Here is a 12,674-nt window from a genome sequence, read left to right on the forward strand (position 1 = left end):
TGAGCGTGCGTGTGCATACGTGCACAAGGGTGTGCGTGTGTGCATGTTGTGTGAGCGTGCGTGTGCATACGTGCACAAGGGTGTGTGTGCATGTGTGTGTGAGCGTGCGTGTGCATATGTGCACAAGGGTGTGTGTGTGTGTGCATGCATGTAAGGGCGTGTCTGCAGGGATGTAGGTGGGTGTGTGGGTGTTTTTAAGGGTGGAAACTGAGATGTAAGATTTTGGGATATGTGGGTTTTGGGAGGATGGATTTTAGGGTGTAGGGGGGTTTGTGCCAATTAAAGTTTATTTTCACAAATTTCGGTGTTCATGTTCTGTTCTCCCCTCCTTCGGTCTCACTGGGAACCCCCATCTAGCTCCATGGTGACTTTCAAGGATGGGAGACGGAGCGAGGAACGAGTCTGGGGCTTTGCTGTTCTGAGGATGACCAATTCTCCCCAAATGCGACCAGAGTTTTGCCTGAGGAGGCCAGAGCCGGCAGTGGACCATGACGTGCCTACCTGTAGATTTGGGGTCCCTTCCTTTCTCCTGGAGGCCAGGCGCCCGAGCTCACAGCCAATCTGACTCGAGGTCCCTGGGGAAGAGAAGGAAGGGGGGGGCCTAATTCTTTCATGATGCCAATTGTTTTTAAGCCAATTCAGTTTGGGTGGGTTTTTTTAGCCAATTGATAATTTTAGGTTTTTTTGTTTTTGTTTTTAGCTAATTAACGTTCCTGGTGTTTCTAAAAAGCCAATTCATTTTAAGGGGACTGGTGTGTGTGTGTGTGTGAGATTTAGGGGTTCGTAGTTTTAGTTTTTCGATTGTGCAATTTGGGGATAATTTGGGGGGTAATTTTGGGGGGATATTTAAAGCCAATCGAGTTTGTACATTTTTAGAGATGTTGCTAGGATCTCCTCAGCCCGATGGAGGGGGCCAAGGAGAGAAGAGCCTGACATGGGGAGGTTGGGGCGCGGGGGCTGGGGATGGGGGAGCCCGCAGAGGGCACGTGACCCCGAGAGATGTCAGAGGCGGGGCCCGGTGGAACGGCCCCTGGTCAAGAGGAGGGCACTAGGTGGACGGTGCCGTCTTGCAGAATTACGCGACATTTTGGCTCACTTCTGATTGCCGGACGCCTCCGGAGAGGCGCCCCCGTGGGCCGCGGGGTCGTGGGTGGGCAGGGCGATCAGGGGACGGTGACGCTTGGCCTCTCTGAACGCCTCGAGCTCCTTGGCGAGCATGCGACCCCGGCGGGCGCGCAGGAGCGCAGGCAGGCCCCTGCGCAGTCGTTGGGCGGACTGCTTCCAGGTGTCATATTGGAAGAACTTGCCCACGGGGTATCTGGGGAAGTTGTCCTGAGAGGGGAAGGGCCAGTCAGGGGGCACCCAGCTCGGCGGGGGCCTGCGGGGGCTCCACGCTCACCCTCCGGTGGGTGACCGGCCACATCCGCAGTCCACAACACGGGGACCCACGGCACCCAGGTGAGTGCACCCCAGCCGTGCCACATGCCCTGGTCCCCTGGCTCCGAGGCGACACCCCCACACCGAGACCGGGTCCCCTCTTACCGGAAGCACGGTCGGAGGGGTCGACACGTCCCTCTCGGACTTGGCGGGGGTGGCACAGTAGGTCTCCAGAAGGGCCAGATCACAGCTGCGGAAACAGCACTCCTCCACAATGCCACGGCTGCTGCGGCGACTCGCGCGGCTTGCCGGCCTGCCTGGAAGTCCCACAGGGGGAAGGAGAGCTGCACTTGAGCACCGGCCGCACGGTCCCCTGGAGCTGGCCTCTGGCCGTGGCCGCCCGGAGCAGGGCGGGGAGGAGAGGAGGAGGACCACCCGGGGCGGGGCGGGCCTTCAGGGGCAGCCAGCCTCGTGGAGGAAGGGGGAGAGAGTGGGCAGGCGGGGTGCCCAGGAAGGACAGCAGTGGAAGTGGGGGTGTGTGTGCTCCAGGACCAGCCCCTGGCCTCTTGGTGCCTCCCTGCTCGCGTGGAAGGTGGACACAGCCTCCTGGTCCCGCTGCCCAGGGAGGTGGGGAAAATGTGCCGGGGGGGGGGAGCCCGGCTCGGGGGGGGGGCCGCCCACGAGGGGTCCAGCCCCCATGCTGGGGGGCACAGGGTCCCATCCAGAAGGCCAGGCTGGGACGCAACTGGCGTCCCTGAACAGAGGAGCCTGGGCGGCCCGCAGCCCTCGAGACGCCGCAGGCTTGGGAGAGGAAGAGGAAGACGGGAGGGGAGGAGTGAGGACCTGCATGAAACCACGTCCTCCTTTCCTCCCGTCCTCCCCGTCGCTCCGCTGCTCAGGCTCCAAGGTCAGCTGCGAGGAAGAGTCCCGGCCCTCACCTTGGGGGGCCGAGGGCAGGCGCCCTGGGGAGGAGGTCCCGCGGGTGGGGGCCTGGCCCTCCCGGCAGGGGACCCACTCCCTGGGCACCAGACCCTACACTTCCTGCCCCCAAACAAGGCAGGCGCGAGAGAGGGCACAGGCGAGGCCAGGGTGGGTAGGGTTTCAGAAGCAAGGACAAGCAGGAGAGCTTTTCAGAGAGAAGCTTTGAGAATCCAAGGCTGGCATCTGTGGGTAAGTTGAGGCTACAGAGGGGGATGCCACGGGAGGAGGGCTGGGTCTGACCATGAGGGCGGTGGCCAACTCACCCCAGGCACGTCCCCACCCCCACCCACCCCACCCTCAGGGTTGGCCTGGGCCTGCCCCCCGCCCCCGTTCCTCCTGTTATCCAGATAAACACTCCCCCGCCCATCTTATAGATGAGGAAACTGAGGCCCAGCTTTCTGGGAGGTGAGGGCAAGGGCCCACACCCCTGAGGAAGAGGTCACCTCCAACTTGGGGGTCCCACAGAGGGACGAGGCAAGGAGAAGCAGAGGTCTCAGGGAAAGTCCGCCGGGGGTTGAAAATCAAGAGAGAAGCAGGAGGAACAACCCAAGAGCCCTTGGGCGGGCAGGTGGGCACCCCACATTGTGGCTCGCCCCTGGGGTGCACGTCCCCTCCCCCAGTGCTGTTGTGTAGGCAGGCACTCCTCTCTTCCCCCACCCCCATGTGGGTGTGCGGGCAGACGCTTCTGTTCTTACTGGTCTCCGACCCATTTTATCTAACTTTAAATCAGATAATCCCACTGTCAAAATGTCAGGCACCATTAAAATGTGGGGGGAACTTCAGTGCTCACAGCCCTGCCCGCAAGCAGGTCCCAGGGAGGCAGGGAGGGTAAGTCCTCCTCCCTGCTAGGGCCTACCCCCCCAACCCCGTCCAGCCCACCCTGCACCCCCACCCACACGCCTGCCATGCTCTGGCCCCCACGCAGATCCCACCCTTCCTGGGAGGAGAGTGTTCTACTTTGAGTCATGCTGCAGGAAAATCAGGGGTGTGAGCACCACCCGGGCACACAGCAGGTGCCCAATAAATGTGGACACAGTTGTGCTCATGAAGTCTCAGAACAAGAGAGCCTGGGGTCGCCACCTTGCAGTGGCTTCCCTCCACCTGGCCCCCCACACCAGGCATCCCGGAGGGTATCCCTGGGCGTCTGGGAAATGGCGCGGAGGACTCCGGCATTTATTGAGCACCTGCTGTGTACGCCCTCCCCCTTGCCCCACCGCACGTTGAGCTACTTACTGAAGTAGAAGCCGCGGTCCCCACAGACAAACTGGAGGGTGTCCACCAGCTCCCCGCCGCACAGGGTCTCACTGGGGCGGTAAGCAGCAAAGCAGCACGAGGCCAAGGCCAAGAAGGTCAGCAGCACCAGCATCGGCTTCCCCATCGGGACCCCCATCGGCATCTGGGGGCGGAGAGATGAGGCCATGAGCCTGCCCTCCCAGGCCACATCCAGGGCCAGAGGCCGCCCCGACTCCGACGGAGACACCCTCCTAGCCATCTCCTAATTCCAAGTTCGGTTTAGAGCATGGTGTCCTCCTAAATGTGACCACTTTAATTACAGAAATCACACGTGCTCTCACTGCCCAAGGCGGGGTGCGCGGTGGCCCCGAGGCTGAGTGGACCTGTGTGAAGCACATCTCTGATCCGTACCAAGTGCTGGTCGGCAATTCCACATGGGGGTGATCCTCCCCATCGTCACCACTGCAGGGGCTCGGCCACACCCGGAGCTGCGGGGGCCAGTGCTGGACACTGAACCTGGCCTCTGTCCTATGAAGTCATGGGGGCGGGGCCAGCAAAGGGCAGTGGCCACTCCTCAGACCTCCCAGCATCAGCCAAGATGGCAGACAGCCCCACCCCACCACAGAGCATGTGCATCCCAGAGGACCACCCTCCCACCCCCCTGCAAGCAGCAGGGGGTCCTGCTGGGCCAGTCCCACCCCTGCCCCCTCCCCCACCCTCCCAGTCTGTGGCTGTGCAAAGCTCAGGTCAAGGATCTGGTGGTTACCGCATGGTGCCAACCACACTCCCAGGGGCCTTGTTCTCCTGAATCGCTCAGTCCTCCACTCCAGTCTGCCCTGGGCACCCCAAAACACAAAGACTAGAAGCCTCCTCTGCACACCTGGCATCACAGCACCCAGGGCCTCGAGGTCTCTCTGGGATCACCAGACCCTCTCCCCCACGGGGGTACCAAAGCCCACCCTGGGAGCTGGAGAGAACAGGTCAGACCACCTGGAGGCTGGACACCAGGTCCTTGGAGCCCGACCTGGAAGGACACACCCCCTGCACAGGGTGTGCAGCTGCAGGCCCCGGGCAAGGGTTAACAAGGTCCCTCCAGGGTTGGGGGGCTCAGGAGGGGCCTCAGGCTCTCTTGTGGATACAGCAAGCTGCCCCTGCTCCCTCCAGAAAGTGGATTCGCCCCCCCCCCCACATCCAGGCAAGCAGCCCCAGCCTGCCCTCCGCTGGCCCAGGTACAAACCCCTTCTGGGGCGACAGTCACGGCCCAGGGCCTCTGAGCCCCTGGCACCCTGATGCTACCCAAGCCAGGGGCCGGGCAGCCTGCCCAGAGGTGCCCCTCCCAGGCTCCACACCAGGTGGGCATGGGGGGTCCAAGCAGCATGCCCCTTCCCAGCCTGGAGCCCGGCTGCTGCATGGGAGGCCCAGGAAATTTTCTTATGCCAGAAATCGTGCAGGAGAGAAGGGGGAATAAGAAGGGAGCGCAGCCTCTGCTGAAATTGGATGAAGAGCAGTGGCCAGATCCACAGAAGGATCTAAAGTGCCACCCTGGTCACCTCCTCCTGCCCTAGCCCCGGCCCCAGCCAGGCTCCCAGGCTGCCCCCGCTGCTGCCCCCTTCCAAATTCTAAGAACAATTTGGCCAGCTAGCGACTGGGCGCCGGCCGAGCGGCAGCTGCGTCCTTCTGCAAGCCCAGCCACTCCAGTGCGGGGTCCGGTCCAGAGCACCCGCAGAGAGCAGAGGCCCGATGAGGAGAGGCACGAGGCAGGCAGAGGTGTGGGCCAGGTAAGCAAGCCCCGGAGGAGGGAGGGGAGGAGGGAGGGTAGGGGTGAAGAGGATAGAGGCAGAGAGGAGAGGTGGAGGGGGTGAGGCCCGAGGCCATCAGCAGGCGAGCAGGCCGGAGCGGGAGGGCAGAGGGGTCCTCGCTCAACAGCCCTGGTTACCTGCAGCTGGACAGGAGGCTTGCTGGGACTGGTGGAGAAGGAGGAAGAGAAGGAGGAGGAGGAGGAGGCTGGAAGGCTGCCTCACAGGAGAAGCTAATGTCCAGTTTGCTGGCTGGTCAGTGCTCCAGCTTTTATGTCTGAGCCGGCTCCTCCCAGCCCGGGCTCCACCCTACCCCCCACCCCTCTCCCTGCTGACCACTCCCCCCGCCCCCTTTGCTCCCGCCCCCTCCGTCCTCCCAGCCAGTCCCTTCTCTCCTGCACCCCCAACAGTTAGCCCTGGACCATCCCTCCGCGAAGTACCGCGGGGTGGGGGTGGGGGCTCATCCTGCACCCCCAGCCCATCTAGGCACAAGGCAATGTGGGGGGGGGAGGGGAAGAAGGGGGGGCTGCTTTACACCTCCTTGTATGGAAAGTTCCATCTGCCCACTGGGCAGGGGCAGTTACCCTCTATGGGCTGTACGCTCCTGCTCATCTGAGCTTCCAACCAGCCCCTCTCCCCAGATTCCTGGGTGGAAATGTTGGGGACAGGGAAAGGGGGGGCGTGTGTGTGTGGGGGCCAACTGCAAATGTGGCGCCTCGTCTGAGCCTTTTGCCAGCTCGCCCCCTCTTCCATCCTGGCCCCGCCCACCCCGTTTTCCTCCTTCAGTCTTGCTGGCACGGAGTCAACATACCAGGGTGGGTTTCTGAGCCGTGCGCCCCTCCTCATTACCCAACACCCTGGGGGACAGCGTCCTCCCCCACACGGCACAGATCGCAGACTCTCAGCAACACCCCCCTGCACCCACAAACCGACCAGGAAGTCGCCTTTGCAGACAGCTCACACCTCCCCGGCACTTCCCGAAGCCCCTACCCACCCACCCCCACTTCGGCGGCGCAGGGGAGAGCGCGGTCTTCGCCACAGGGAGCCGGACCCCCAGACCCCCACCCCGGGCCTGCCCGGGTCCCTCTCCCCGCCCGGCCGGCCCGCACGCAGCTTACCTGGAAGCCGGCGCAGCTGCCGCCCACCTCCCTGCTGCGTATCGCAAACCGAACAGCGGGCGTTGGCCCTCCTGCCGGACACTCCTCTGCCAGCGCCGCTCTGGCCGAGTCGCGGGGGCCGAATGTGCGACGGGGCAGAACGGGGGGATGGCTTATTTTGGGGGGGGGACTCGTCTGATTGTTTGGGGAGGGCGGGCTGTCTGCGGGCTGGGGCGGGCCAGATGTTGTACTTTTAGGGGGGGAAAGGGTATCGGGAAATGAGGTCAGCTGTTGTATCAAGGATAGAGGGGGGCAGAGATAGTGAGAGACACAGAGAGAACGTGAAAGGGGGGGCCCAAAGAGAGGGAGAGAGGGAGAGAGGACAGCGAGAGGCGGGCAGGCTCGCAGCGGGGGAGAACAGCGCAGAGAGAAACAGAAAGCGTATAATTAATCCACTTCGGGACGGCGAGGCGAGAGGGCGGGCGTGGAGGGGGAGGGAGTCCGAGGCGAGGAGCTGGGGGGGGGCGGGAGGGAGCGAAGGGCAGGCTGCGGGAGAGCAGAGAGCGGGCGCCGGGACCAGAGGCTAGAGAGGGGATGGGGGAGCACAGAGAAGCGAGGGCAGGGCGCAACGTCGAGGGCCGGGGAAGGTGCTGAGGGGGGCGGAGTGGAGGATCGCCCGGGCCACGGGCGCCCAGCTCGGATTGGGCCGACGGAGCCCTCTGCCGTCGCTAGCCCGGGCCGGGGGGGGGGGGGTTGGCGGTGGCGGCGCCGAGCCGCTCGGGACGCGGCGAGGAGGGAAGCGGCGGGCCGCGCGCCGGGGAGGGCTGGGGGCAGCGCGGGGGATGACAACGCCGGCGGCCTGCGAGCCGGACTGCCTGCGGGGGGGACCGCCTCCTCGGGCGAAGCGGGGAGGGCGTTGAGGTAGATGGAAGAGGAGGCGGCGGGGATCCGCAGGCCCGGCGGAGCGCGGCCCCGCCGACGGCGCCCAAGGCGGGAGTCAGCAGCGTGGCAGCGGGCGGCGACGACGCGGGACCGCCGGCCGGATGGAGGCGCTGGCGGGCCGAGCGCGGGCGGGCGTGGGCCAGGAGGCGGGGGCGGCCGGAAGGGGGGGGCCGGGGGCCGGCCTGGCCTCACGCAGCTCCGCCGGAGAGCAGGCGAACTGCGGGCGCCAACGCCCGACTCTTATAGCCGCGCCACCCCGCGGCGCGGCGCCCGCTCGGGCCCCGCTGGCCCCGCGCCCGCGCCAATGGGCGCCCTCGGGGCGCTGGCCCCGCCCTCCGGACCGCCCCTGCAGCTCGAGCAAGGGAGGGCGAGGGGCTGGGGGGCCCCGGGTCCGGGGCGATGGTGGGGGGGGCTGTGGGGTGCTCGCGGAGAGATTGAGTTGGGGGCGGGGAGCGGCAGAATGCGAAAGAAATCCCGAGTCTCCGTTCTAAAGTGTTGGGGGGCTCCCCCTTTCGGGTTCCGGGGAACCAGGGGTTTCTAGGCTCGCGCACGCGGGGGGCGCAAAGCGAGAAAGGTGGGCGGTGTCCCAGGCCCTAGCGCCGGCGCGGGGCTACGCGGCGGGGGCGCCGGATCAAGAGTGAGGGCGCAGGTGGTTCGGCGCCGAGTCTGGGGTCCCCGAGTCCCGCGGGGAGCTGTAGGGGAAGGAGGAACCTCCGGGCGCGGGCAGGGCGCGCAGCCGCCACCTGCCCGAGCAGGCGCGGCGCCTGAAGTCGCGGCAGCCGGAGCCTGAGCGCCCCCCGGTGCCACACGGGAGCCGGGGTGTAGCTGCGGCGGCCGCCAGGTGCGGTTCCTGGGGAGGGCCGGCCCCGCCAGGCCCAAATGGAAGCCAGACGTGGGGCCTGCCGCGGCTGCGCCTAGCCGGGGAAGGAAAAGCAGGGAGGGAAACAGCGCTCAAATCCTACCTGCATGACCGAACTCACCGGGGTTCGTCTAAGCAGCTCGCCTTTGGGGCCCACCCAAAATATCCGGATAATGATTCCCCTGTCCTCAGTGCGTTGGACTTGCGTAGAGTCGGGTTCAGCCCCGGGGGCCACCACGATAATTTGGGGGTCTGGGGAAACCATCTCTTGGAGAGTTTAGACGACGTAAAGAAGTCGTGATTTTTACCAAGTCAAAACCACGCACAAGCCCCGGCGCCCCGCCTGCCCCTCGGCGCCCCGGCCACCCGCGCCTCTCCGAGGGGAAGGGGACGCCGCCGGCGGAAGCCCGCGCCGGCTCGCCCCCTCGCTCCGCCATCAATCACTTCGCCCGCGCTCAGCGCGCGCCTCCCCGACTACCCTGCCCGGCGGACTTGGAGGCGCCGCACCGCCCGAACGGGGTGCGCCTCTCCTCGGCGTCCCTCCGACCCAGCGCCCGGCCCTCCCCGCTTTGGGGCCACCGAGGCACCTTCCCCACGATTGTGATCTTTGCAAAGAGCAAACGAAAGCGGCGCAGGTTTCGGGGCGCCAGGTCCCAGCGAGCGCGGCCGCCGAGCCGCAAGCCCTCAACAGGCTCCTGCGCCCCGTTCTCGTGTCCCCGGCGGCCGCCCGAGGCGAGCCCCGGCCCCGGCGGGACGGTGGCGGGGCGGGCGGGGAAGCCGGCCGGGGCCGCGGAGGCGGCGGGGAGCTCACCGCAAAGCTGGAGGCTGGAGGCTGGAAGCTGCGTCCGCGGGCGCACGAGGAGCCGAGGCAGCGAGCGAGCTCTCTGCGGCGGCGGTGGACGCTGCTGAAGGTGAGCGAGACCCCGGGGGCAGTCCCCAGTGTCCGGGGGCAACGCCCAGTCCGTTGGAAGACCCGGGGACAATGCCCAAATTTGGGGGAAACTGGGGGCAATGCCCAGTCGTTTTCCTGGACGCGGGAGCAGCACTGCCCACGTCCTGGCGGACACGCTGCAGGGCCAAGTGTGTTGGGGAATAGAGAGAGAAATTTCCCAAATCCGAGGAGTTCGGGGGCCTTCGTAGGAGACGAAGAGAGGCTGAAACCAGTACCCACGGCGCGGGGTTGGAAAAAGTGCAGAGGGCTGCCGGCGGGCCGGGAACAATGCCCAAATGTCGGGAACGCAAGTCAGAGCTCTGTCTGGTCTGTGGCTCAGAGCAGTAGTGTCCCGTCGCAGGAGACCCGAGGGAGGCCCCGTTGGTGTGGGGAACTGTAATCAGTGACAACATTTGAGACTCAGGATCCAGGGTCCAAGTTTGAAGGATCAGGGGACATTGCTCAGTGCAAAGGGTGGGGGGGAGGGAACAAGAAATTCGATTCTAAAATATGGGGGACCCAGCATCTTGGTCAACAAGCTTAGGGGAACCCCAGGCCAATTTGTGGGAGATAGGTTTTGGGTGACTCTGAGAAAATTCTCAGCATGAAATGTGGGAGGGGGGGGAACCTCAGAGGCACATTATCTGAAATTGGGAGAAGAGAAACACTGAACCCATTTTGGGGATCTAGGGGAAATTTCAGTGTGGTGGAGGGAAGTAGAGATTTACTTCCACAATTTAGAAATGCAAAATTAGTGGCCTGGAAGCCAGCGCCGCCAAGGAAGTAACCTCCTTAATTGTCATGGTCTGGGGCCAATTCACAGTGTCCTTTAGAGACTCAAGAAACACGGTCTAAACTTGGGGGAACCTGGGGTGTGATCAGTATATTTGGGAAATGCAGAAAAATCCATGTCCGCTTATATTTTAATTTTTAATTGGTTTCAATTAGTTTATTTTTGGTGAGCACGAAAAAATATCCTGTTTGCTTGGTCACTGTCTGCATTTGGGGAACCCTAGCAAAACATGTCCCAAGTTTTGGGGATCCATGGGAATTGTCCAATGGAGGCAGATGTCTAAATCTCAGGGACCACTGGTAATAGCCTGGAAGCCTGTAGGACACAGGCCCATAAGACCTAGGGTTTCTAGGATATTTTTTGATCCCTGGACATTTTCATTTGGGGGGGGCATGGAAAGTTGGCTGAATTTAGGGGGAGTTGGGGAGCAAGGGTCATAAAATCAGGGGACTCAAAAATCAATGTTCAAAAAAAGCTCAGTTGTTTTGTTGGAGGGGGAGTCCCAATTTATTTTGGAGGACTGGGAGACATGTCTCAATTTGGAGGCCCCCGCAAACTAATTTTTGAATCTGGAGATCCAGGGAAGTTGCTCAGTGTCCTCAGGAAAACTGGGGGTCAATAAGTTTTAGGGAAAAAGGATTAACAGTCCGTAGGTTTCGAGGCCTGGAGAATCAGTGTCCAAAATTGGTGATCTACAGGGAGCTTGCAGTGTGTGAGAGACCCAGGAAATGTTGCTTACATTTTGGGTGACTTTGTGGGTATGCAGAATGCTCTGGAGCCCAAGAAATCAGTGTCTTTCTGTGATCCAAGTGTAGCACTGACTGTGTTTTCGGGCCTGGAGGGCAATGCGTGATATTTGAGAGAGCCCAGCATGTTCAAATATAAGGGATCAGGAAAAGGGTCCACTGTCATCCTGGGGTTTGAGATCACTGCCTGAATTTCAGAAAATCCGGATTTTTGTCAGTAAGCCAGTGGGACACAGGGAATGTTTTAATACTCAAAATGTTATGATGAAGAGAACATGTTCCCAATATTTGGTTACTGGGGACACCCAACAGAGCCTGGTACAAGGAGATGTAGGCTTTGTGCAAAGGGTTTGTTTCCTGCGTGGTGTGACCCAGGGGAATCTGCCAACCCACAGGGCCACAAGGAAGCACATCTCCAGTAATTGCTCAGTGTGCTTTCCGGGGTTGGGTGACAGTGTCTAATCCATAAGGGACCTGATTAGTGGCCAGGAAGCTTGGAGAGTCCTGTAAATGAACTCACCGAATTTTCATTCCCCCCCCAACAAAAAAAAAAATATTGCTCAATGAGATCTGGGGGTCAGAAATCATCCTCCCAACTTTGTGGAAGTCAGGAAACCAGAGCGCAGACTAGGATTGAGAAAAGGGCCTGGTGTGCGCTGGGTGCAATGCCTCAATTTTAGGAAAGGAATAGGAAGCCACGTTCAAACTCTGAGGGTTCTGGGAAAATTGCTTCGTGCATTATGGGGACCTGGGAGTCTTTGTGTAAAATTTAGGGAACCCGGGCTGATGCCCATAAATTTGTGGAACCCCGCAGACAGCGTCCTAAACTGTGGTGAGCCCGGGGAACAGGGCTTCAGTGTGGGGGAGCCAGAACTGGGACAAGTATACTAGCTTGGGAGACCCTGCAGTTAAGGTCCAAAATTATGGAGGCACAGGGAAAAAGCTCCACTTATTTCGGAGAGACGGCACCTAAGTGCCAGAAAAACACTGTCCGCCTTCTGGGGAGCCAGGCAAATTGGTCAGCGTGACCACAGGACCCGGGGTTAACGTTGAAATTGTAGGGGATCCCGGGTTGGCGATGTGTAAACCGCTGGGGTATGGAGCATGGTATATAAGGCTGTTAAGAGCCTGCCCAATGAGTCTGGGGTTCCAGGACACTAGGTGAATCTGGGGAAGGCAGCGAAGGACTTGCTTTTCTCGAGGTCCCCGGAAATCGATGTCCAAGAAAATTCTTGTGGCCTGGGGAAATGCTGGATGTGTTTGGAGGACCTGGGAGCAAGCCTTACATCTGGAGGATCCCAGAAAAAATTACGTCCGCGTTTGGTGGGAGCAGGGAGGTCGCTCGGTGGGCTGGGACCCCGGAGGTGGAGGGCCGCACGGGAGTGGCGGAGCTCCTGGGGCCGGGGAGGCGCCGCGCCGCCGCCGCTCCCCCGCGTCTGGGGGCTCGCGCGCGGAGCAGTGGCGCCCTCCCCGGGGGCCGCGGGCGCGGGCGGCGCGGGCAGGTAGCGCGGGGCTCCCCGGGGCGCGTGCCCCGGAAGGAGTATCGCCGCTCTTTCTTTGGCCTTCTGGCCGCCGTGAGCGCGCGTGCGGCGGCAGCCCGGCCGAGCAGGCGTCGGGAGGAAGGGAGGAACCCGGGAGCCGCGAGGGAGCGACTTGGGCGCGGCGCCCCGGCGCTCCCGGGGCTCCCGGCTCCCCGCTCGGCCGCCTCCGAGGACGGCCCCGCGCTCCCCGCCGCCGCCGCGCCCCACGCGCTCCCGCGCTGCGAGCCTAGGCGAAGCCGCGGCCGGGCGGCCGCCGCGGGCAGGCTCGTCCCCGGCTCGGCTTGGGGGCCCGGGAGCACCCCAGACGGCCACCCCCGCGCGCCGAGGCGCTCCGCGAGCGCCCTTCGGGCCTTAACCAGTCCCCACACAGGGGCGAAG

General features: G+C 63.0%; 1 protein-coding gene across 1 annotated transcript; it reads right to left on the minus strand.

Annotated features, from left to right (window-relative positions):
- Positions 1 to 93: 93 nt before the first annotated feature.
- Positions 94 to 8,550, minus strand: IGF2 (insulin like growth factor 2). Its single transcript, XM_021685177.1, has 4 exons — positions 8,389 to 8,550; positions 3,592 to 3,754; positions 1,543 to 1,694; positions 94 to 1,332 (listed from the first exon to the last, which is right to left on the minus strand). Exons 1-4 carry the CDS (start codon positions 8,548 to 8,550, stop codon positions 1,093 to 1,095), a joined length of 717 nt encoding a protein of 238 aa, XP_021540852.1. The 3' UTR covers positions 94 to 1,092.
- Positions 8,551 to 12,674: the final 4,124 nt, after the last annotated feature.

The sequence above is a fragment of the Neomonachus schauinslandi genome, chromosome 11 (genome assembly GCF_002201575.2).
Source record: "Neomonachus schauinslandi chromosome 11, ASM220157v2, whole genome shotgun sequence".
Lineage (NCBI taxonomy): Eukaryota > Metazoa > Chordata > Mammalia > Carnivora > Phocidae > Neomonachus > Neomonachus schauinslandi.

What these genes read in the sequence shown, in the direction of transcription:
- IGF2 (XM_021685177.1), bottom strand. Translation starts at nt 8,550, where the DNA reads ATGGTTTCCCCAGACCCCCAAATTATCGTGGTGGCCCCCGGGGCTGAA. An exon ending in GGACCGCGGCTTCTACTTCA is followed by an intron (nt 1,695 to 3,591) that starts GTAAGTAGCTCA and finishes TGGGACTTCCAG; the next exon opens with GCAGGCCGGCAAGCCGCGCG. An exon ending in CCCCTCCGACCGTGCTTCCG is followed by an intron (nt 1,333 to 1,542) that starts GTAAGAGGGGAC and finishes TTCCCCTCTCAG; the next exon opens with GACAACTTCCCCAGATACCC.